The sequence below is a fragment of the Gossypium hirsutum genome, chromosome A11 (genome assembly GCF_007990345.1).
Source record: "Gossypium hirsutum isolate 1008001.06 chromosome A11, Gossypium_hirsutum_v2.1, whole genome shotgun sequence".
Lineage (NCBI taxonomy): Eukaryota > Viridiplantae > Streptophyta > Magnoliopsida > Malvales > Malvaceae > Gossypium > Gossypium hirsutum.
The window spans coordinates 116,928,902-116,952,276 of NC_053434.1; the positions used below are offsets into that span (position 1 = coordinate 116,928,902).

At 32.4% G+C, this 23,375-nt stretch overlaps 1 protein-coding gene across 2 annotated transcripts; it reads left to right on the forward strand.

The window, feature by feature from the left end:
- Positions 1-5,788: 5,788 nt before the first annotated feature.
- On the forward strand, positions 5,789-22,976 carry LOC107885999 (putative callose synthase 8). 2 transcript variants are annotated; one of them, XM_016809789.2, is made up of 41 exons: positions 5,789-6,326; positions 6,669-6,769; positions 7,631-7,752; positions 7,871-7,952; positions 8,061-8,168; positions 8,411-8,530; positions 8,668-8,760; positions 8,847-8,938; positions 9,206-9,332; positions 10,208-10,345; positions 10,416-10,492; positions 10,609-10,765; positions 11,403-11,528; positions 11,602-11,719; positions 12,108-12,436; positions 13,137-13,189; positions 13,276-13,336; positions 14,149-14,230; positions 14,326-14,375; positions 14,749-14,835; positions 14,897-15,016; positions 15,106-15,197; positions 15,279-15,360; positions 15,440-15,600; positions 15,785-15,908; positions 16,012-16,106; positions 16,194-16,341; positions 16,565-16,716; positions 17,438-17,544; positions 17,822-17,944; positions 18,049-18,117; positions 18,255-18,423; positions 18,518-18,629; positions 19,518-19,637; positions 19,714-19,829; positions 20,283-20,366; positions 20,769-20,881; positions 20,974-21,203; positions 21,311-22,159; positions 22,272-22,457; positions 22,624-22,976. In XM_016809789.2, exons 1-41 carry the CDS (start codon positions 6,059-6,061, stop codon positions 22,852-22,854), a joined length of 5,874 nt encoding a protein of 1,957 aa, XP_016665278.2. In that variant the 5' UTR covers positions 5,789-6,058; the 3' UTR covers positions 22,855-22,976. The 2 variants fall into 2 exon arrangements, with proteins under 2 accessions (XP_016665278.2, XP_040935972.1); XM_041080038.1 differs by lacking the exons at positions 5,789-6,326; positions 6,669-6,769; positions 7,631-7,752; positions 7,871-7,952 and having other exon boundaries at positions 8,075-8,136.
- Positions 22,977-23,375: the final 399 nt, after the last annotated feature.

Consider the following 23,375-nt stretch of genomic DNA (forward strand, 5'->3'; position numbering starts at 1 on the left):
TGTTACCATGCATCTCATTTTTTTTTCTCCCTTTCAAGGCCCATTCTGACAGAGAGATCGGAAGGTAGAGATGGAGACAAAAGAGATTGACAGTAGATTGAAGCAAAAATCGTCATCTTTGAGAGCAATGAAGTCAAATGCCATAACTGAATGGAATACCTTTCACCAAGTTGTTGATATTATAATAATGTACTGTATGAAAACCACGTAAACTTTTTAAAATGTACTAAATTTTAGGGTACAAGTTCTTTTTCCCTTTTTCCACCAATTTTTAAATATAATACGGTGACTTATATTATCAGAAATTTACATTTGATTTCGGTATTTGATTTATTGGTTACGGATCCATTTAGATGAGTGGTGTATTTACTTGCGGTTAATGTAAAAATAAATGTGATAGTGAGATTAAATACTGTAATGTGAGACAAAAAAGGAAGCTAAACACACTGTACTAGAGGTAAACGCAAGAATTGCTTGTTAATAGTGTATGTGTGACAATGATTTGTTCTTGGAAGTGGAGTGTGACTTGCACAAAAAAAAAGTTACATTTAATACTTAATTTAGCTAAGTTTTGAGTTATAGTTAAAAATATCAGTATTTTTTTAACAATAATTTAAATTTTTCAAAAAAAATCTTTTGAAATTATAAAAATATAAAAATTCCCAAAGAATAAAAAATATTTCTTTTCAAATTCAATGTGATTGTTTACTTGTTGACAAATTGGTACCATTTGTACCTTCTCGTTCTTTTATATTCTTTTATGTATTAAGAACAGGCTTCTAGTTTACTATATCTAAATCAGAAATGATGCATTTAGAAAGTAATTTAGGTTTTATTTGGATAAAACAAAGTAATTGAAGAAAAGTGTAATTATTAGGGTAGTAATTATGATCTCTTGTTGTTATAAAAAATTGTAATTTTCTATACATGTTTGGTTGATAAATGCAATTACATCGTAAATATCTATGTCATGTTTGGTAGTATAAATTATAATTATACGGTTGCATAATTTATATTTTTTAAAAGATTAATTACTATAAAAATAATTAGTATGATAAAAATAGTTTCTAAACAAGTATCAAAAATTAAAATCAAATCATCACAAGTATTATGTTAGTTTAAAAAAGTAGTTGACAATAAGATTTATAGTAAAAAGAATAAGAAAAATAAATATCATATGCATTTTATCTAATTGTTCTAGTGCATATTTGTTGGGTTATTCTCTCTATAATATTTAACGTATACTCTTTATTATCGCCTCTTGGTCCTTAACCGAGTTTATCATCATTTGAATCTGAATCTACATCATTAAGATTATAATGACCCCTTCTTCCATTTACTCTTCGTAGTATGAATCATCTCAATTCCGCCTACAATTGAAGTTATGAAATATGTAACATAATAGAACGATCCAACCTTTTTTTTTTATGCTATACTAAAGTGATGTGGTTAATATGAGAAATATTTTTTTAGAACAACAAATGTCTTCTTAACCACATTTTGGAGCCTTGAATGTCTCAAATTGAAGAGTTTGTGAGTTGTCTTATAATGTTTGTGTCTAGCATTATTCTCTCAAATGGTATCGTACCCCACAATATGGTGCAAGAAAATATTTTATATTTGCATAATTATATAGCATCAACCTTATAGTATTTGAGTTCACTATCCAAATAGCTTGTAGCTTTAATTATAAAAAAACTTATATAAATTTAATTAGGAAAATTAATTATACTATAGTTTATATCTATTTTTATAATATGCAAATTAAGTAAAAGCTAATATAAAATTTATAATATATCAACTTTATAAATAATGTTTCATAAATTGTCCCATAACTTTCATAATACTTCTTACAAATAACATGAATTTTGCCATAAAAGTTATTTTTTATAAATAATTTTTTTATGAATAAGCATATTATTTTTATAATATATAATATGGATAAATAAATAAATTATGTTCATACTTCTTAACCATAAATTTTTACAAATAAACATATCATAATTTAAACACTTTTATAACATGTAAAAATAAACTTTTTGAACATAACTTTAATTTTTTTAGGATTTAAATAATATAATTTTTTGTTATAAATTTATAAAATACAAAAATTATTTTTATAATATAATAAAATTTTTGTCATAACCACCCTAAGCACTCATGCATGTCAAATTTAGTCCCTATACTTTTCGAATTTTAAAAATTATAACTTGACCTAAACGACAACAATTAAATACATTTGGTTAAAATTTGCTATTTATCTTATACTTTGCATAAAATTGTAGATTTAGTCAATGTTATTCAATTGATTATTCTTAGTCTCTATGCTTTTGAAATTTCATCGTTGACATAAACAGCAGCAGCCAAATCCACAAACTTTCATTTTTTTAATAACGTGAAAACAATATAACTGACATGACATTACACATATGATAATATGTTTGTTAAAGAAAACTATGAAAATAATAAAACTTAATAAATTTAACAATTATCGTAAATCCGTAACACATGCATGATACAAAAATTAATAGTAGAAAAGATACATCTATACACAACAAAAAAAGTCGGTGGACATATATATATATATATACACACACACTTTACTTTAGAAGGTGACCCACAGAGAACCTACTTTGCTCCACGAGATAATATCAGTATATACTTAAATGGAGTCATCGGCCAACCTTTATGGACTCACTGAAAAATACACCCACTATAATTAAAGATTCTAATCGGATCAATAATCATGAAATTCCTACTTTATGAGAAAGTATTGAATTTTTATTTTCATTAATTCAAATTTTAATCTTAATAAATTTTAAAATATATTGATAATTGATAATAGCTTTATATTTTTCAAATCCAAATAATAGAGTTTAACACCATGTAATTTATGTATAATTTTTTGTAGGATTATTCTTATATAGATTTGGATATATATTCAAGAATAAATTTGTTAGTATATTTGAATAATGGATTTTAATTATAATTATTTAGATTTATTGTTTATAGTTCCTTTTGTGATTTTATTAGTAATTATACTTGAATTTATATAAAATTTGTATTTGGCCAAATACTTATTGTAGTATAAAATATTTGTCTCAATTATATTTTCATAGAAGTTGACATTAGATTTATTTTTTTATATAATGCTTATTTTTATTAATAATTTATAAAATCCTTAAATTAAAAAAAAATTAAGCTTGATCAAATCCATATCCTCATTATTGTCGCTATAGTAATGATACTAACTGAGTTAATGCTCAATTTATGATATTAGATTTGCTAATGAGTAAAATTGAGTCGCGATTCAATTTAAAAAATTACTCTTAATTTGAAAATTTATGAATATGATAATAACAAAATATTATATATATATTAATGAAGGTTTGGAATTATTGATAAAAATTAAAACTCTAAATTTTGAGTATATAGGTTCAAAGTTCTTGCAATTAGCATATGTCTAATTATTAAATGACCAAGACCCTCTAAAATTCATCATATGGTAGAATTGAATCAGGTGCAAGTCACTCTCCCTCACCGGTTTAATAGTGATCCCTTTCAATAGGCTCCATAGTGCAATGAGAGTATGTTTCGTGACATTAAATTTAACAACCATTTCTCCCGAAAACTTACCCACAAGGTAAATATCAACGTCGCCAACCTTAATTGCAAACTGTGAGGGGCAAGACTGAGAGAATTTTTTTCATATGATTAGTTAAATAAACTTTTTTTTTGATAGTCTCTCACTAACTCACAAATAGGAGGATAATGCGCTTCAGCGCACTCGAACTCGCGTCCTCTTGTATTGACAATAATGCCCATGCCAATCGAGCTAAGACTCAAGGTGACTTTGGATGAGCGATGCGTTTACTTGTGGTTAGTGTAAAAATAATAGTGGAGTTAATATTAGATACTACAACAATATTGTAGCTTGAGACAAAAAGTAATCTAAACACATCGTACCATACCTAATCTCCACATGAACTTGATATAACACAAAAATGTCATACGAATATAATAATTTTATTAAATATAAAAATAATATAACAATCATATTCATATGAAATGTTTTAAATATGATTAATATATGGTGTTTATTATAAACATCATATTTTTACTTAGAATTTTAATATCATATAAATAATTTATATCATATTTACATTTACATAATTAAAAAAAAAACCACCGCAGACACCATAAATACACAAATTATAAAATCTACCCAAAATTTTTCCTTTTTTTCCCAATTTGTAAAAGTTGTTTGGGCAGATTGCAAGTAAATTAATTAATTTAATAATTAATGGAAAAAGAAAAGAATGGGCACCATAAAAGAAAAGGGTCCCTCTATAAAAGAGAAAAAAAAACAAACAAAACTATGGAGAACTCACATATGGTTCTCTTGGTTTGATGCTTTTTTTCTCTTTTATTTCCTTTTTCTTAATGTATAATCAACACCTTTTTTTTGGCCTCAAGTATAATCAAAACTTTTGTTTACTAACTTTTTAGTTTTATTGTAAATCATATATATATTAATTTTATTATCGAGTTAAAACAGATTCAAGTTGTAATAAATTTGAGTTGAATTTAGATTTGAAAATTTTGAGCCTTGAAGCTTATATCAAAATCAATGAAATTATATTTTTAAAAGTTTGAGTTGTATACTAGATAACTATTAAATTAATTAAGATTTTTCGTTTACGTAATAAATGGTGAACTCAATTTTCATACTCGATTTTATTTTAGATTTTTGGTAATTTGTGAATTGAAAATTTTAATAACAAATAAAATAAAATAAAATAAATTTCGTTAACTTTGTGATTTATTTGAATCAAGTATTAAATTACTAAAATTTGACTCGCTTGAACTATTTAATCTTAATTCAGAGGTTTGTGTATGTATTTCGATGATTTGTATTTTATATAAATTATATATATTTAAATAATTATAATTAAAAATAATTATTACAAAATGTAATTAAATTAATAATTAAAATATATTTATGCCTACATCAAAATAAATTTAAACAGAACCCAATAAAGCTAGAACCTAAATTTCAATCCTAATAAACTTAAGACTTCATACAATATAAATGATTAAATATATTAAGGAAAATTATCTTAAACATTATTTATAGAGTTTAGAATATGATTAGTGTCAGTAAAAAATAAAAAATTTAAATATACAAATAAATGTGATATTTTTTACACTTTCAATTCATTTATAGAGTTTAAAAAACTTGTGTGAAATAAATATTCATTTATCGAATATGTTTTTGACAAAAAATATTATATATTTTTATTGTATTTATATCCCGTGTTTTAATAATTGAATCTAGGAATGATTTTAAGGGGCAGTGAGGGGACTTGGCTCAAAATTGAAAACTGTACAATTTAATCTTTTTAATATATAATTAAATTGCACTTCTCTTCTAAAATGAAAAATGTTATGTTAATCCCTTTAAAAAAAATTATAATTCAATTTCGTATGATTGAAAATGTTAATTCACTCATTTTTAGTTCAATTGAGTTCATTAGTAGTGAAATAATAATTAAATAAATAATTAAAAATTAAAAAATTATATAACCGGACTGAACCGATTCGCTGGGGTAGTTCAAATAGTGTAAAATTAGGGAGGTTAATCTGAAATTAGCTTGAGAAAAAGTTTAATCATTTAGTCCCTTTCTCTGTTTTCTTCTACAGTTTACTTTTCTTTATTTAATAGAACTAAGAAAAAACCAGCCATGCATCACACTTTTAAAAGCCTCCCCTTCTTCTCCCTTCTCTGTTTTCTTTGTATAAAAAACACAAAAGATTCAAAAAAGCAAAAGCAGAGACGGAGGAAAAAGCTTGAACACCAAATCACACAATCAAAATTTCACAAATCATCTTTCCATTTACCCACCCCAAAAAAGCAGAAAACACACCCATTAAGCAAACTTTAAAGCAAAATGCAAAGCCAAAGCCAAAACCAAAACCAAAGCAAAACCATCACAATCCCACTCCTTATATACCCTTTACGCTCATTAGTCTTTCCCTTTTTACCACTGCTGAAAACATGTCGAATGAGATTGTCCCTGTTGATGATCCCATTGAAGAACCAAAACCCAACAAGAAACCAGTCGTTTACGATGAAGATGAAGGGAGTAAGGGTGTTGTAAATTCACTAACTTATTATGGTGAAAGTAGTAGTAGTGGAAGTGGTGGGTATGTTCCTGAAGTGTTTAACAGTGAAAGTTTGCCTTCTACTTTGGCTTCTGAAATCCAAAGATTTCTTAGAGTTGCTAATATGTTGGAATGGAAAGCCGCTCGTGTTGCTTATCTTTGTAAGTATAGATATTTAGAGATCAAAATAGCAGTATTATGGTTGCTCTTTTGGCTGTTTCTAGTTTATATACTGACCATATAGTTTGTCTAATGAGATGTTTGTGTTTTGAAGACCGGAAATTCTGTTGATTTTATGGGGTTATGAAGTTATGGCTTTTGAGTATTTTTGGGTTGAAATCTGTTATCAGGTCTCATATGCTATGTTATTAACTGCTTCAAGATGGTTATCTCATTTGATAATTTATATATATTTTACATTATTCATTCAATATATTTGTTATGAAGTTTAGAGTGAAGGTATATAATGCGTTCAGCTCTAATTATGTTGCTTTTTGTGGCAGGTCGTTTTCATGCTTTTGAAATAGCACATAACTTGGACCGTAATTCAACAGGAAGGAAAGTTAGACAGTTTAAAACCATGCTTCTTCAAAGGCTTGAACGTGTAAGAGCTAAGATTGAAGCTCATCTTCCACGCTTAAATTTATAATGTCGGTTATTTAGGTAGCTTTTTTCGCATTGATTGAGAGGACATAGGCTAAGATGATTGTTAGTCAATTTTATATTTGGTCATTACGCTATCAATGAGGTGCCTTGATCTCATGTTCATTACTTTCCTCATTTGTGCATAAAGCATCCGCATGCTATTTTCTATACATAATTTGAATAAAATGGGAAGTCCAAGTAACATAGTTCTCCAATAGGAAGGTAACAATGTAAGTAACCAACGAGAAATTTGTAAACTTAGAGCAGCATCATGGTTCCAAGGATGAGGCTTTGTGTCTATTTGAGCTTTGTAGAAAACTGTTAATGGATCAGTCCCTCAGTAGAGCTACTCCAGACCCACCTATCCAAATCTCTTTAAAGCATCCCATCAAATGGGGTTAATTCAGGATGCTGCTACTGACCCCCAAGCTAATCCTATACCACAAATTTTAGATTGTACGGAATATCTTGAGGCTAATTAAGGGCACAAACCTGCATGTGAAGCATCGCTAGATGCAAAGAAATTGATTTGTAATAGTGGTGATGAGATATGATAAATTTAATTAGAAGAAAATTGAAGTTGTTGAAAATGACTAATTGCTAATAATTAGAGTCATGTTTATCTACCTTTGCTCCACAATCAGTTTTCTGTTATTCCCCATAAAATGCTTTTTCCAGAAAATTCATTTTAGCAGTTAAACTGCATGTATTTCTCACGTCTATTCATTTTTTTCCTAGTATATGGCCATTCGGGATTTTAACCCTATGTTTATTTCTTTATTTAATTTATTATCCCTTGCTTGCTTTATATGATTGTTAGGATGAAGAAACTTCAAAAACAAAGAGGAAGGAACAGAGTGACTCACGAGAACTTAAACGTGTTTATGATGAAAATAGGAGATATATCAGCCAACATGCCGAAGCATTTGACTTGGAAAATAGGTAAAATGCAAAATTCTGCTGATGCTTTGCTCTTGTTTATATAGCAATATATATGTCCTCTACATGAAACTAACGTGTTATTCACTTTTGTTCTGTTTCCTTATTCTTTCTGGATTAGTCATGGAGAGAAGTTGCTAGATGCATGTAGAATTGCTTCTGTGTTGTATGACGTACTAAAGGCAGTTATAGCTGGTCCTCAGGTTCTATTTCCCCCCTATGATTTAGCCTTCTTACCATAGTATTGTGTAATATCTGGATTTTGTTACTATACTTGTCATCTTATGTTATATCTCTTTTTTCCTTTGAAGGCCCTTGCTGACAGAGAGAGCATTCAAGCTAGAACTGAGTTGTTTGCCTACAATATTCTGCCACTTGATCATGGAGGTATTCAGCAAGCAATTATGAAATTTCCTGAGGTCTGACACTACACGAATACACTCTGGTTTTCTTTTTTCTTTCCACTTTTGTCTCTAAGAGGTAGTTGTCACATGATTTTGCAAAAAACTTCAGCACCTGTTTCCTCTGCTGTTGAACCTTTGCGTTGTTGCAGTTGGAGAAACTGGTCAATTTTGCAGTGAATTTCAATATATCGATTTATATTCATGTTGACATGTGGTTGCAAGGAATAGATTGTTCACAAACTAATGAACTTTTGCAGATTAAAGTTGCTATTCAAGTTATTCGTAATGTCCGTGGTTTACCCTCAACCCAGAACCTTCCAAAACGTGGGACTTTCATAGATTGTTTTGAATTTCTTCAGTATTCTTTTGGGTTCCAGGTATTCTGAAATATCTTTTTTTATTACTCTGTTTCTTTTCCATGGGAGGACACATGATTTAACAGTTATGAAATGGTGTTCTTTGTGTTCCTAATGCATTGAAGAAAGTGAAATTCATATTGTGCATTGTTTTTCAGAAAGAAAATGTAGCCAACCAGAGGGAACATCTTGTTCTACTTCTTGCTAATGTGCTTTCTCAGCACTCTCGGAAGCAAGCGTTGGCCTTGAAGGTGATTTAGCTTCTTTCCTGTTTTAAATTTTAAACTGTTTTTGGCTTAAAATTTCTTTGCATTTGACTTGCATATTATGATGTCAGACAATTGATGCGTCTATTGATGAGCTAATGAGAAAGTTTTTCAAAAATTATACAAACTGGTGCAAATTTTTGGTCAGAAAAAGCAATATCAGGTAAGAGAGTGAATGGAATTTCTAATTTTCTATTTAATCAGTTTCTGTTCATTTCTTTGCCGTTAATTTCTTCTGTATCTTTATTGTTACATAACAAAGAAGTCTAAGGAATCAAAGAGGGTATGAACGTTAGACCTCAACCCTCTCAAGAGGGTTAAATTCTAGGCCAGGCCTAAGTTTCATTAATCCCTTTAATCTGAAGATTCTCAGTGATTTCCTTTTAGATTTTCAACTTTCATGAAACAACTGTATTATTTCTCCTTGCAGGTTGCCTTGTGTCAAACAAGATGCTCAGCAATATAAAATTCTATATATAGGTCTTTATCTTCTTATTTGGGGAGAGGCTGCGAACCTGCGATTTATGCCAGAATGTCTTTGTTATATCTTTCACCATGTGAGATGAAAAATCTAGTTCTGTTGATTAATTCCTTATTGTAGAATTCAGTCATGGTTCTAGTATAGAGAGCATAAACCATGTTAGTGAAAGACTCAGATAATTGCAGATGACTGAAACAGCAAGAGTTTGACAATGATTATGTCTCGTTTGGATGTTGGAAGAGCTATAACAATCAATGATATCACTTTAGTTACTTCATAATATGTCTATCACATATCTTCTCTTCTTTAGGACATGCTAAGTATTAAATTTTGGTGCTTCCTGTGTTCTTATATTGAAGTTGGCCCCCACCACCTATAACCAATTGATTTTTGGTTGGATGTTTTAACATGGTATTGGAGCCCAAGTTCTATTAGGTGTTCTTCCTGTCTAACCAAAACTGAGGTTAATGATCCCTGGTAAGGTTGTACATGAGTAGGCTCAATAAGCTACTTGTGATGAAGAGTATTAAGTGGCGTTATCCCACATTGATTAAGTATTGGGTTTCTTGTGATCTTATATTAAAGTTGGGCCCCTCCACTCCACCTATAGCCAATTGGTTTTTAGGTTGGATGCTTTAATAGGAAATTTAAAACTGAAAGCATTAGAATAGTTATTGTACTGGAAATTGACTATTGTATAATCACAAATCTATTCTATTTTTCTTTTATTAAAGATTTAATTATCTGAACCTTAGACTGTTATGGAATAGATTGATATCAATCATCAATAGGTGCAGTAATTAACCTGTAAACTTCACTTTAGGTTTGAAATAATTTGGTGATTTGCATGAGGATTTATTCACTAAGCGAACTCCGTTTAAGATATAAGTGTACTGCATGTAATTGCAATTATTGACAATTCTGTGATATCCTTTTGCGGCTTTAAATCAGATGGCGTATGAATTGCACGGTATGTTAACTGGTGCTGTTAGTATGACAACTGGTGACACAGTCGAGCCAGCGTATGGTGGAAGCCATGAGTCTTTCCTTAGCAATGTGGTTACCCCCATATATGAAGTCATACGTAAGGTATTGCTTAGTGTTTAGTCTCATCCTTCCAGTTCCCTTGAAGTATCTAATTTTCTTGTTGAAACTGAAGGAAGCTGAGAAAAACAAATGTGGAACAGCAGACCATACTACATGGAGGAACTATGATGACCTGAATGAGTTTTTCTGGTTAGGTTTTCATTTCCTTTACTTTTTACATTGACTTTCTCCTTTGCCTTGTCCAGAAATCATTATTTCAAGAAGTTAAGACATAGGGGTAACTATAACTCTCAAAATTTCTTCAGGTCTCCTGATTGTTTCCAAATAGGTTGGCCTATGCGTCTGGAACATGATTTTTTCTGCACAAGTTCTCCTAAGAAGAGCAAAGTTAAGACTTCTAGGAGTGCTAGAGAACAGAGGAAGGAAAAAGAAGCTGAAGATGAAGAACAGGGGTTAAACGATGTAAGAGACCCTCTCCATGAATGACTAAATTACTCTACTATCTAAAATTTGTGTAACAGCCATCTGCTGTGTTTGGCCTTGGACGATTCCAGGGAACATATTCAGCTGTACTTAGCTGATCATTGTAATCCTTGTTTTCTCGATGTTAGGACTAAATTATTTTCAATGATAAGTGATTGGAAAAAGAAGTGGGAGGAGGGGATGGGGTGAAGAACATTGCTTTGATATGCTTTGAAGAACTTCACAAAGAGCCAATATCTAACTCTTTTAGATTGAAAAGTTTGCCAAGTAAATTGAGAATGAGTCATTAGACTTGAGAATGAGCCATCTTCAGGATATCATACTATGCAGGACAAGGACTAGAAATTCTGTCGTCTATCTTGGTGTTCAAGATTGTCTTGATACGAGCACATTCCATTCAAGCATTTAAGTGTGTATCAGTACGTGTTTTGAATTTGGCTCTGGTAAAATATCCTGAAGATGGCTTCACATTAGTTGTGCTTCATTGTTCTTGACTTACAAGACTTTCATATCTCTTCTTGTTTCTTGTATCTCTGTCTGACTGTCTCCCTTCTAACTACATAATTGACATATGACCAGCATTTCTGTCTCTGTTGTGCTGCTTTTTCTCCAACAGGTAACTTCGGAGGAGAATCGTGAACCAAAATGGTTGGGGAAGACAAATTTTGTAGAGATCCGTTCCTTTTGGCAAGTTTTTAGGAGCTTTGATAGGATGTGGAGCTTTTTTATACTATCCCTTCAGGTTAGTTTACTGGATGACTGCTACTTGTGATATATATACTAGGTTAGGATCATCAGATTGGTTTCCTTTTCAGGCAATGATAATTATGGCTTGCCATGATGTTGGATCTCCACTTGAAGTGTTTGATGCCGTAATATTGGAGGATGTTATGAGCATCTTCATAACATCTGCGATTCTTAAGCTCATACAAGGTATGAGCTAAAATAGCTTACCATATACATTTAGTAATGAACATGGAAATTACCAGTTCTGAAGAGGAATGCAATAAAAATGTTCTCCCCGCTCCCCCCTCCTTTTACATCACATTCAAACAATTTTCCCTGAGGAATAGATGCAACTTAAGGAGCATAATCTAGTAGAGCAAATGATTTAATTTTCTGAAAAATAGATTAAGGATATAATTTCATTGGAGAATTTTAAGGTATCAGCTAATACATACGTGAACACATATATGCATGGACACATATATACGTTTATCTGTATGTTTGTATGCCTCTTTCAAATACATCCATCAGATGTATGCATATGCATGAATATGTACACAAAGAATGTGAATCTTATACATCATTGGACCTGCAGCAATTCTTGATATTACCTTCACATGGAAAGCAAGAAACACCATGGAGTTATCTCAAAAACGGATACAATTGCTAAGGCTTGCTTATGCGGTGATATGGACCATTGTTCTTCCTGTTGTTTATGCTCAATCTAGGAGGAAATATACTTGTTATTCCACACAAAATGAAAGCTGGATTGGAGAATGGTGCTATTCTCCATTTATGGTTGTTGTGGTAGTATACCTAATAACTAATGCAGTTGATCTAGTCTTATTTTTTGTTCCGGCTGTTAGCAAGTACATTGAAATCTCAAACTGGAGCATCTGCAGAACTATATCTAGGTGGACACAGGTAGAGATCATTCTTTTTTTTAAATCCTCTTTCTGGTTAAAATTTGTATTTTTATATTGAATCATTCAATATGCTGTTGTAAGATAGTAACACGATCAACAAGTTCCAACTATAATAATACTTACTATAATTGATTGTTCTTTTCTAATATGTAAGTAAAACATGAATTATTAGCTGCTTAAGCCATACCAAAATTGTTACTTGAAATTCCCTGTAAAGTGCTAAAGTTAAGTAAACAACTGTTCTCAAATATTTCTTAAACACCTTAATTTCCTTTCTAATATTCATAGTCAACACAGATAAAATTTGGTAACACAAAGTAAAAAGCTCTTGTTTTGTTTGTGTTGTAAAACTATTCTAACGAATTATTCGAGATAAATTTTGTTTTCTTGGAAGCTAGAATTAGCTCTTAAAAAAAATGGCTGTTCCTTTGCTAAGAACATTTTTGTAGAATGATCCCTTGCTTTCTCTTGATTTATTATTTACCATTTTTCCCATCCATATTTGTGAATTTATCGTAAACTTTCATCCTGACTGTTGATAGCTTCATTTTCATTAATTACTTGAAAAGTTTTTTTAGCATATGATTTTCAGCTTATGCCATACTATTTCTTTTTTGGTCCATTTTCTCATCTTTAACCTTATTGCTTATTGGTATTAAACTTGGCAAATATTGCTTAAATTTCTTTTCATTTTGTAGCCTAGACTATATGTTGGGCGGGGAATGCAAGAGACTCAAATTTCTCTTTTCAAGTATGATCTATGCTCTCGTTGCGAAGTTCAGTAAGCATCATTTAAAAAAAATCACCCCTAATATTTGTCTTTTTATTACAATGTAGGTATACCTTTTTCTGGATGCTAGTGCTGTCAACCAAGTTAGTGTTCAGCTACAGTTTTGAGGTGAGGAACAATATAACTGCTTCATGCTGTGTTAAGAGATCACAATACCATGAACAGTGAATGCTTTTACTGATTAAGTAGACGAATTCAGTTAACATAGGAAGATCCAGCATCTCTCAAACTGTTGCTTGTAATTCTATGGTGAGAAGCTAATATATAGCATTAAAAACAGAAGGGAAAGCTACGGTGCTGCTAAAATGCAGCATTTGTTTTTCTGATTACATAATCATAAAATTATTCATGAGATACTTTTATATCATACAAGACTTATTTAGACTCACATAGATACTACTTTATTATACAAAACTTATTTAGACTCATGTTTCATGTGACATAACACCGAGAATCTAATAGTTAGGAATTTCTTATGTCATTACATATGCTCATCATGATTTTTTGGAACTGATGCTACTGGTTGCTACAAATCAGTAGCTAAAATTAAAAGCTCAATCCTGTTGCCCTGTTAACCAGCACCATGTTGCTATGGTTCATCTTCAGTACTATTTTCACCTTTCTCTTTTGTGGTGGCCTAAGCCATTTGATTCATTAGTGATTGTTGTAAAATGCCAAATGTTCTTTACAGTTTTCATTTCAGAATCTACTTTATGAGATGAAACTAGAAATAATAAACAAAATTTATTGGAGAAATCTGACAATATGATCTTTTTATTTGATGTATGGATATAAAGCTAGTGCTAAGCATTTTGGTTTTGTATACATAAAAAACTTGTTCTTTCTGAGTTTGGTTATGGTTAGAAATGTGCTTATGTATTTCCAATCTTTTATTTCTTACTACTAATTAAACAATGCAGATAAAACCCCTAATAGCACCAACAAGAGAAATTATGAAAATTGGTGTGCAAACATATGACTGGCATGAGCTTTTCCCCAAAGGTACTCTTCAACTTTGTGTGTGTGTGTGTGTGTGTGTTTTTAAGAGCTAAATTTGAGCTGTATTTTTATTAAAGAACATTTGTATTCTCTTCCAGTCAGGAGCAATGTTGGTGCTATTGTGGCAGTGTGGGCTCCCATAATAGTTGTAAGTTCTCCCAAAGATTGACAACTTCTATTTAACCTAGGAAGTTAGCTGGACTAAAACTCATTTCCAATCAATAAATGTATTGCTTATCTACATGATGAAAACAGCATCTGCCTGATCTCACCATTGAAAATGAAGAACTTAACTTAATAATGAGCATATTTTCTGGCAGGAAATGAAACTGCAGTTTTCTGCTTGAAAAGAAAAGGCAAAGTTAGTTCTTGGATCTTAATTACCTTGTTTGATGGCAAATTTTGAAAGGAAAAAGGAAATCTGAAATTATAGATTTTAACAAGTAAATCAGTCATAGTTACTTTGTTCAATATTGCTTTTTAATCCTTATCATTCGTACACTCTTTGGAAATTATCTCAGGTGTATTTCATGGACACACAAATATGGTATTCTGTTTATTGTACAGTATGTGGAGGACTTTATGGCATTTTGCATCATCTTGGTGAGGTATGGCTTTATTTTCTTTCATAAGCAGCATACCAGTAGACTAACTCCACGTGTTATATAGATCCGGACATTGGGAATGCTGAGAAGTAGATTTCATTCCTTGCCTTCTGCATTCAACCGCCTCATCCCACCACCATCAAAAAAGAGAACAAAAAGTTTACTCCAGAATATATTTTGCAAGGTTGAGATCCAAAACTTGGAATATCAGTGATAAATTCTTAGGGGATATTGTTTTCTCCCTTTCTGATTATTGAACTGATGTTAGCGCAGGTGTCCAAAAGTGAGGTATTAGATCAGAAGTTTGTTCTAGTCTGGAACCAAATTATCAGTAATTTTAGATCGGAAGACTTGATAAGCAACAGGTTCATTTTTTTCCATTGCATGAATGCTTCTTCAAGGAAATATCATACTAATTAACTCTGAAACATTTCTTTTGACAACAGGGAAATGGATTTGATGACGATACCTACATCTGGGCTGTTTCCTGAATTTATTCGCTGGCCTATTTTCCTTCTTGCAAATAAGGTATGGTTTTTCATATGAAAATATTTTTTGTTTTTGTTTCACCATTGGTCTTCCTCCTTGATGTTGCTCTGTTTTTCAGTTTTCAACAGCACTAAGCATTGCAAGAGATTTTGTGGGGAAGGATGAGAAACTTTTTAAAAGGATTAGAAAAGATGAGTACATGTACTTTTCTGTAAAGGAGTGCTATGAGTCGGTGAAGTACATCCTTGAAGTTCTTATTGTTGGTGACCTTGAAAAGAGGTAAGAATCAACATAAGCAACATCATGTATGCATGTTTTATTCCTTTGTATGGCATTCTTGTTGTGGCAATTTTTTTTTCTTTAATAAAATGTTTCAGTCTTGTTTTTCTTGTTAGGCAGATAAATTTGAAATTATGAGTGCTCTCTAGCCTTCCTAATTTGTTAACCTGTATTCCTTTTTCAGGGTTGTATCAAACATCGTGAATGAAATTGAGCGAAGCATTGAAGAATCAACTTTTCTTCAAGATTTCAAGATGAGTGCACTTCCGGCTCTACAAAACAAATTTGTGGAGTTGCTTGAATTAATAGTAAGTGTTATAGTACTAAAGCTAAGCTACAAATAATTGCCCCCATTTTCCCTACCAAAACCGGTAAATGGAATCTCAAAACTTGTTACATGGTATAATATAGGTTGAGGGAGATAAAAATCAAAATGGTAAAGTTGTGCAAGTACTCCAAGATATCTTTGAGCTCGTAACAAATGATATGATGGCAAACGGTCACAGGTTTCATGCTTGGACTCTTCTCTCGTACCATTTCTGAGAGATAAATTGTATTCTACTTTTTGAAATCCATCTTTTAAATGCATGCAGAGTAGTGGATTTGATAGAATGCTCCCAAGAAGCTGTGGATGATTTTACTTTTTTCTCTAGAAAGAGAGAACCACAATTATTTGAATCTGCTGCTAGCAAGACCTCTATATGTTTTCCTTTGCCTGATGATGGCCCTCTTACTGAACAGGTGATGGTTTCCTCTCATCTGTTCTTTCACAATAGGGTTTTTTGCTAATTTTTCAGTATGATAAGCATTGAAATGACTTGTAGAAAGATGAGCACTCATGTTATGTATTTATGCCATAGTAAGCCTGCATACAATTTATGCATATATTTAGCATATACAGCCTTACAGGCTTCTGATAGAGAAATATATACTTACAATTTGAATTTGAATCTTTATATGACAGATTCAGCGGTTGCATTTATTGCTTACTGTCAAAGATAAGGCAATGGACATGCCTGCAAACTTAGAAGCCCGAAGGCGTATTTCGTTCTTTGCTACTTCACTCTTTATGGATATGCCTAGTGCTCCTGAAGTGTGCAGTATGATGTCTTTCAGGTTGAATTGTCTTCTCTTGTTGTTAGTCTCTTGGTTACTTGACTCTGATTGATGATAGTCTTCAAAATTTTAGGACTGAGGCACAGGTTGAACCTAACCTTGGTTACCATGCTACTTATCATGCAAAACTAATTGAAGTATTATCTATTTAGATAGAAGTTACATGGAATTCTCGAATTTTGTTTCTTGTGTTGGATATAAATTAATGTGCTTCTGCGACAGGATTTTCAATTCTCCATGAGCCTTCACTATTGGTAGAACATCATATTATTATATGTGTATAAAGCATATAGTTAATTTCTCTGTGCTTTGTGATTATGCTAACAAAATTGTAAGTATATAACAGTTTAAGTAGGCTACGTATATGTAAACAGTTTCCCATATCCTCTTCATTTGACTCTTTCAATAATATTTTCCCATTAACAGTACTCATATTGTATTACTCTCTGTTATAAAGTTAGCGATCTTTCAACGTGAATTTTGGTTCATAATTGCATTCTTTGTGGTGCTGCATGAAAAGATAAAGATGTCAAGTTGTTCTTTGTGTTTTGTCCATGTATTGTATTTGTCACTTTTGCCAATGTCAGTTACTTGCATTAGTGCTATGATGGGAATTTTTGTTGTAATAACTAAGAAGTACTATAATGTATCCTTTACAACCTTGCTTCATCAGAGTAACAAGCCTTTTAGACTCTGAACCAACATATTCTGTTTAATACAGTGTTATGACCCCCCATTATATGGAGGATGTCAATTTTTCAATGAAGGAGCTACAATCAAGCAAAGGACAAGTTTCTATCATCTTCTATATGCAAAAAATCTTCCCAGGTAATAAAATATTATCTTTGTAGAAAATCATATTGAAAACTGTGTTACTTCGACTTTATTTTTCTGAAAGTACCCACATCCGACACCCAGGTCTGATACTTATCCAGACATAAGTACATAGGACCCTCCAAATAGATGGAAAATCTTAAACAAAATTGAGCATACTTGTGTGAGCCACATATCTGTGTCTGATACTTGTAACTGTGTCTGAGTAACAAAGATTGAAAATCCATTTGTATACATCTCCACGTGCATAACATTCCTTCATTTTTCTTAGATGAGTGGAAGAACTTTTTGGAGCGTATGGGATATCAAAACTTTAATGAACTAATAGATGATGAAAAGGAGGAAGAGATTAGAAAGTGGGCTTCTTTTCGTGGCCAAACGCTAAGCAGAACAGGTGCTTGAAATTTCTTAGTAAAATATATTAACGAGCTTGCCAGTGAAGCTTGAATTGTTTGTAAATATATTACTAATTTATTTCTTTTCCTTTCGATGTGGCAGTTAGAGGAATTATGTACTATAGACAAGCCTTAAAATTACAAGCACTTCTTGAAATGCCTGAGTATAAAGGTTAATGATCCTCTGCTCGTAATCTGATGTTTAATAGGTATTCTATCAGCATACGGTTATAAATTAATGAGAATGATTAAACTAATCAGCTTTTATTGCTTTTATTTTCTTCCTCGTGGCTACTTGTGCTTATCCAGACGTTGTCCAGGATGTTAATGTTTTTGAACGAAATAATCCCAAGTCATCTGCGGAACTAGATGCCTTAGTAGACATGAAATTCACGTATGTTGTCTCTTGTCAAATGTTCGGATCACATAAATCTTCTGGGGACCCTCGTGCAGAAGACGTAAAGGATTTGATGATAAGGTAACTTATCTAAATATGATAAAACTGCATAAATATTGAAACATAAGATGTATGTTAGAAATCTAAATAACGAAATGCAATTTCTTCTCTGTAGGTATCCAGCTCTACGTGTTGCATATATTGAAGAGAAAGAAGAAATAATAGCAGATAAGCCTCAAAAGGTTTATTCTTCTATTCTGGCAAAAGCTGTTGGTACTTTTGATCAGGTATTAAGTCAATCAAGTTGTTTAAACATTATTAGGTTGATGTTAAATTAAGAAAAAAGCTCCTAAACTTTATCACTTACCAAGGACCAATTAAGCCCTTATACCAATTAAGCCCTTATACTTTAATTGCCCCTAAATAATACCTCAACCTTTAATTTTTACCCGAATAAGTCTATAACCTTTAATTTGTACATAAATAAGCCATTAACATAAATTAATCTTGCATATGAAATAAAGGATTATTTTGTTATAAGTCAAAAGGATATGGATTTGTTTAGTTATCATAAAAAATACAATGGATTACTTAAGAAAAGTGAAAAAGTTCAGGGATTACTATGGAAAGATATGTTTGGTCTTTGCTCCAAGTAAGATGTCACAGTTAGAGGAATTGTGTACCAATACCTAAAATGCATGCCAACACAGGATTAGTACACAATTCCTCCTTTTGAGATTAAGGAATTAAAAATAAAGTTGCTAAGGAAGTAGAAATATAAATGCCGTGTCAGTTTATTCTCTAGCAAGATTGGGTTCAATAACATTCACAGTATAACGTCAAAAAGCATACTTGTCCACATGGAGTATGCCATGTTACTCTGACTCTTTATTTTTCTTGAGGTACCATTTTTTAACAAATATTTGAACATGCGTATGTGGGTTGAATCCTCCAAATACATGGAAGAACTTAGAAAAAAAAATGAGCATACCTGTGTCAAACACATGCCTGTATCTGAACCTCACCTCTAAGTCCGAGTAGCTTATTTATATCTATTCTTAAATTAAGTGATCATATGGATATTAGTAATGTCATAATTCCTGTTAACATGCCCTGTTTGTGATTCTATACTAAAATGCAGTCTTATAGCATATCTCATTAGTATCCTTCTACAGGTAATCTATCGCATAAAGCTTCCTGGTCCACCAATCATTGGTGAAGGGAAGCCAGAAAATCAAAACCATGCCATAATCTTCACACGTGGAGAAGCTCTCCAAACGATTGACATGAACCAAGTAGGTTCTTGCTCCAAAAACTGAAAATTTGTTGCTTTGCATACATTTCTAGTCTCATGCTGGTCCAAATTTTCAGGACAATTATTTGGAAGAAGCTCTTAAAGTGAGAAATCTTCTGCAAGAGTTTCATCATAACCGTGGGCGGCGCCCTCCTACAATACTTGGTCTGAGGGAACACATATTCACTGGAAGGTTTAATCCTTTGAACTCATAAAAATGATAATAAGAATCTGTCAGTGGACATGTTTTCATGTATTAGCTAATGCATGAATATTTAGTAAGGACCGAGCAAGAATGAGAAACAACCTAGCAATATCTGAGAACTCGAACACAGGACAAATATAATCTCTATTAAACCAACTTCACAAACTGTTAAAGTGGTATTATCCCAGAGCTGTTAAGTATTTGGTTTTCAGTGGTCTTATATTACAGTTATCCCTTAGTTTTAGGGTAGATGCTTCGACACAAACATAAGGAATCACAGAGGAATTAGACTATAGATATAAGATATTATTTCAAGCAAAAGTGGCTTTAGTTTTTATATTGTCATATTTCATTTTTTGTGGAGGAATCCATCATTCATTTATGTGAAACCGGAAGTTTTTTGTCTCCTTAATGACTGAATTACATTCTTTCAAACTGCAGTGTTTCTTCTTTAGCATGGTTTATGTCGTATCAGGAAACCAGCTTTGTCACCATTGGTCAAAGGCTTCTTGCCAATCCTCTCAGGTAATTGATGCTGTATTTCATGCTACTTATAATCAACTGCATGTGTCTTTCTTGTATCTGCTATCATCTACATGTCAGTACTCGACAAATTAACATCGACAGAATTATTATTTCGAGCAATCTTATCTTGGTTTTGCAATATCTACAATATTTTTTTTTATCAAATATACAAACAGGAGTCGACCCTTATCTACCCTTAACACCTAGCCACCCCTGGTGGAAGTAGGAGTTAGTTTCATGTTCTTGGTAAAGTTACCGAATTGGGTGTCTTTGTGATGCCATTTTGTCAGTGTTTCTTCACTACTTCTTGTTAGCCTAAGGCCTAGATTGTTCTATTCTATAATTACTTGATATCAACCAATGTGTTTATTGCTTTATTCTTCACTTTCGATTAATATACAGGGTTCGCTTCCACTATGGGCATCCAGATGTATTTGATAGGCTGTTTCACATGACAAGAGGTGGAATAAGCAAAGCATCAAAAACAATAAACTTGAGTGAGGATGTTTTTGCCGGTAGGTTTTGTGAATTCCGATATTGTATACCAACCATTTAGTCCTAGACTTGTGGTTTCCTTGCAGTGAAATATATTTGATACCTTGTGTAGGATTCAACTCGACCCTGCGACGGGGATGTATTACATATCACGAGTACCTGCAAGTTGGCAAAGGTCGTGATGTAGGCCTTAATCAAATCTCTAAGTTTGAGGCCAAAGTTGCTAATGGGAATAGTGAACAAACTTTAAGCCGTGACATACACCGTCTTGGTCGTCGATTTGATTTTTTTAGGATGCTATCTTGCTACTTCACAACCATTGGATTTTACTTCAGTAGTCTGGTAATTCTCTCACACTAAACAAGGTTACCTGATCCGATTCCTATTTCTCTCTGTATGATGCTTTTCTGATTTTTGCCTTTCCCGTCTTATGATCTGTAAAAAACCAGATTTCTGTACTCGGAATTTATGTGTTCCTCTATGGACAACTATACCTTGTTCTTAGTGGACTAGAAAAGGCACTCCTCATTGAGGCTAGAATGAAAAACATTGAATCATTGGAAACTGCTCTTGCTTCTCAATCGTTTATTCAGCTTGGTCTTTTAACTGGCTTACCGATGGTAATGGAGATCGGACTTGAGAAGGGATTTCTTACGGCCCTTAAAGATTTTGTTCTTATGCAACTGCAGTTGGCTGCTGTTTTCTTCACTTTTTCCCTTGGGACAAAAACCCATCATTTTGGTCGGACAATTATGTATGGCGGAGCTAAGTATATACCTACCGGACGTAAGGTTGTGGTGTTTCATGCCAGCTTTACTGAGAACTACAGATTGTATTCACGAAGCCACTTTGTTAAAGGATTTGAACTGTTGCTCCTGTTAGTGGTTTACGATTTGTTCCGGAGGTCCTACCAGAGTAGCATGGCATATGTATTAATCACGTACTCTGTTTGGTTCATGACCATGACTTGGTTGTTTGCACCATTTTTCTTTAATCCTTCCGGATTCGACTGGGACAAGATTGTAGATGATTGGAAAGGCTGGAATAAGTGGATCAAGGAGAAAGGTGGTATTGGGATTCAACAAAACAAGAGTTGGCAATCTTGGTGGAATGATGAACAAGCTCACCTTCGTCGTTCAGGATATGGTGCTAGATTGTTCGAAATTCTTCTTTCGATTCGGTTCTTCTTGTATCAGTATGGCTTGGTGTATCATCTTGACATCTCCCAACAGAGCAAAAATTTCCTGGTTTATGTGCTTTCCTGGGTTGTGATTCTTGCAGTTTTCCTGACGGTCAAGGTAAAATTCATTCAAGTATCATAATGCTCAAGTATATTGAGTTTTATTTTGAAAATTCCGAATTAGCCTTGAATTTTCTGCATGGATAACTCGATCTCTACATGACATACAGGCAGTGAACATTGGAAGGCAACTCTTCAGTGCTCGTTACCATCTGATGTTTAGGTTCTTTAAAGCATTCCTCTTCCTAAGTGTTTTCACCATTGTTATCACTCTCTCAGTCATCTGTGAACTGTCGTCCAAGGATTTACTTGTCTGCTGTCTTGCATTTCTGCCGACTGGATGGGGTCTGATTTTGGTATGTCTAGTTGACTATGTTACTCGAATTCAAGAATAAGTATCAAATACGGGCATGCCCAAGTTTTTTTTTAAATTTGTTCATATATTTAGAGGATCGGCATATAGTTTTTGTCTAGAGTTTGCATCTTTCGCCTTATTCCCTCTGACATTTTAGTTCCCTTCAGGTTGCTCAAGCTGTGAGGCCGATTATTGAGAACACCGGACTCTGGCAGTTCACTGAGGTACTAGCTAAGGCATATGATTACGGAATGGGATCAATCCTTTTCTCTCCGATTGCTATATTGGCATGGCTTCCGATCATTTCGGCATTCCAAACTCGATTCCTTTTCAACCAGGCTTTCAATAGGCATCTCCAAATCCAACCAATTCTTGAAGGGAAGAAGAAGCAAAAATAAAGTTTTGACATTCATAAACATTCTGCCCATTACTTTATTTGTACATTTCAAAGAGATATAATATATAGTTGTAAATAACAATGATTCATTACTTTAAAATAATACACCTCAAAATTTCAGTAGATAAATTATTTAAGCTTTGCATCATACAATCTCTTAATATTTTCCAACCTTTTACTACTTTTCCAATCACCTTGCGCCCTTTACTTTCATTTCATCTATCACTTTAATCCATTGACCATTTCTATATAAAAAAAATTAGTGCATGCTTACGTGTTCGTCACTTAATTAATAATAAAATTCTCACTTTGGTCCTTATACTATAGTGATCCTCGTGTGTGATCATTTAAGCCAATTGATTGCGACTACGTGGAGGGTTAAAATATATGGATGAATACTATAATATAGGAACCCTAACACATGGGATTTACGGAAATGATCAATTGACTAACATGATGGACGAAATGAAAGTAAACAGACAAAGTGAAGGAAAAGGGTCAAAATGATATTTTTACTATATT

Coding starts and splice junctions, on each gene's coding strand:
- LOC107885999 (XM_016809789.2), top strand. CDS start 6,059: ATGTCGAATGAGATTGTCCCTGTTGATGATCCCATTGAAGAACCAAAA. Junction 18,118..18,254: donor TGAAATGCCTGAGTATAAAG/GTTAATGATCCT, acceptor GTGCTTATCCAG/ACGTTGTCCAGGATGTTAAT. Junction 19,638..19,713: donor AAACGATTGACATGAACCAA/GTAGGTTCTTGC, acceptor CCAAATTTTCAG/GACAATTATTTGGAAGAAGC.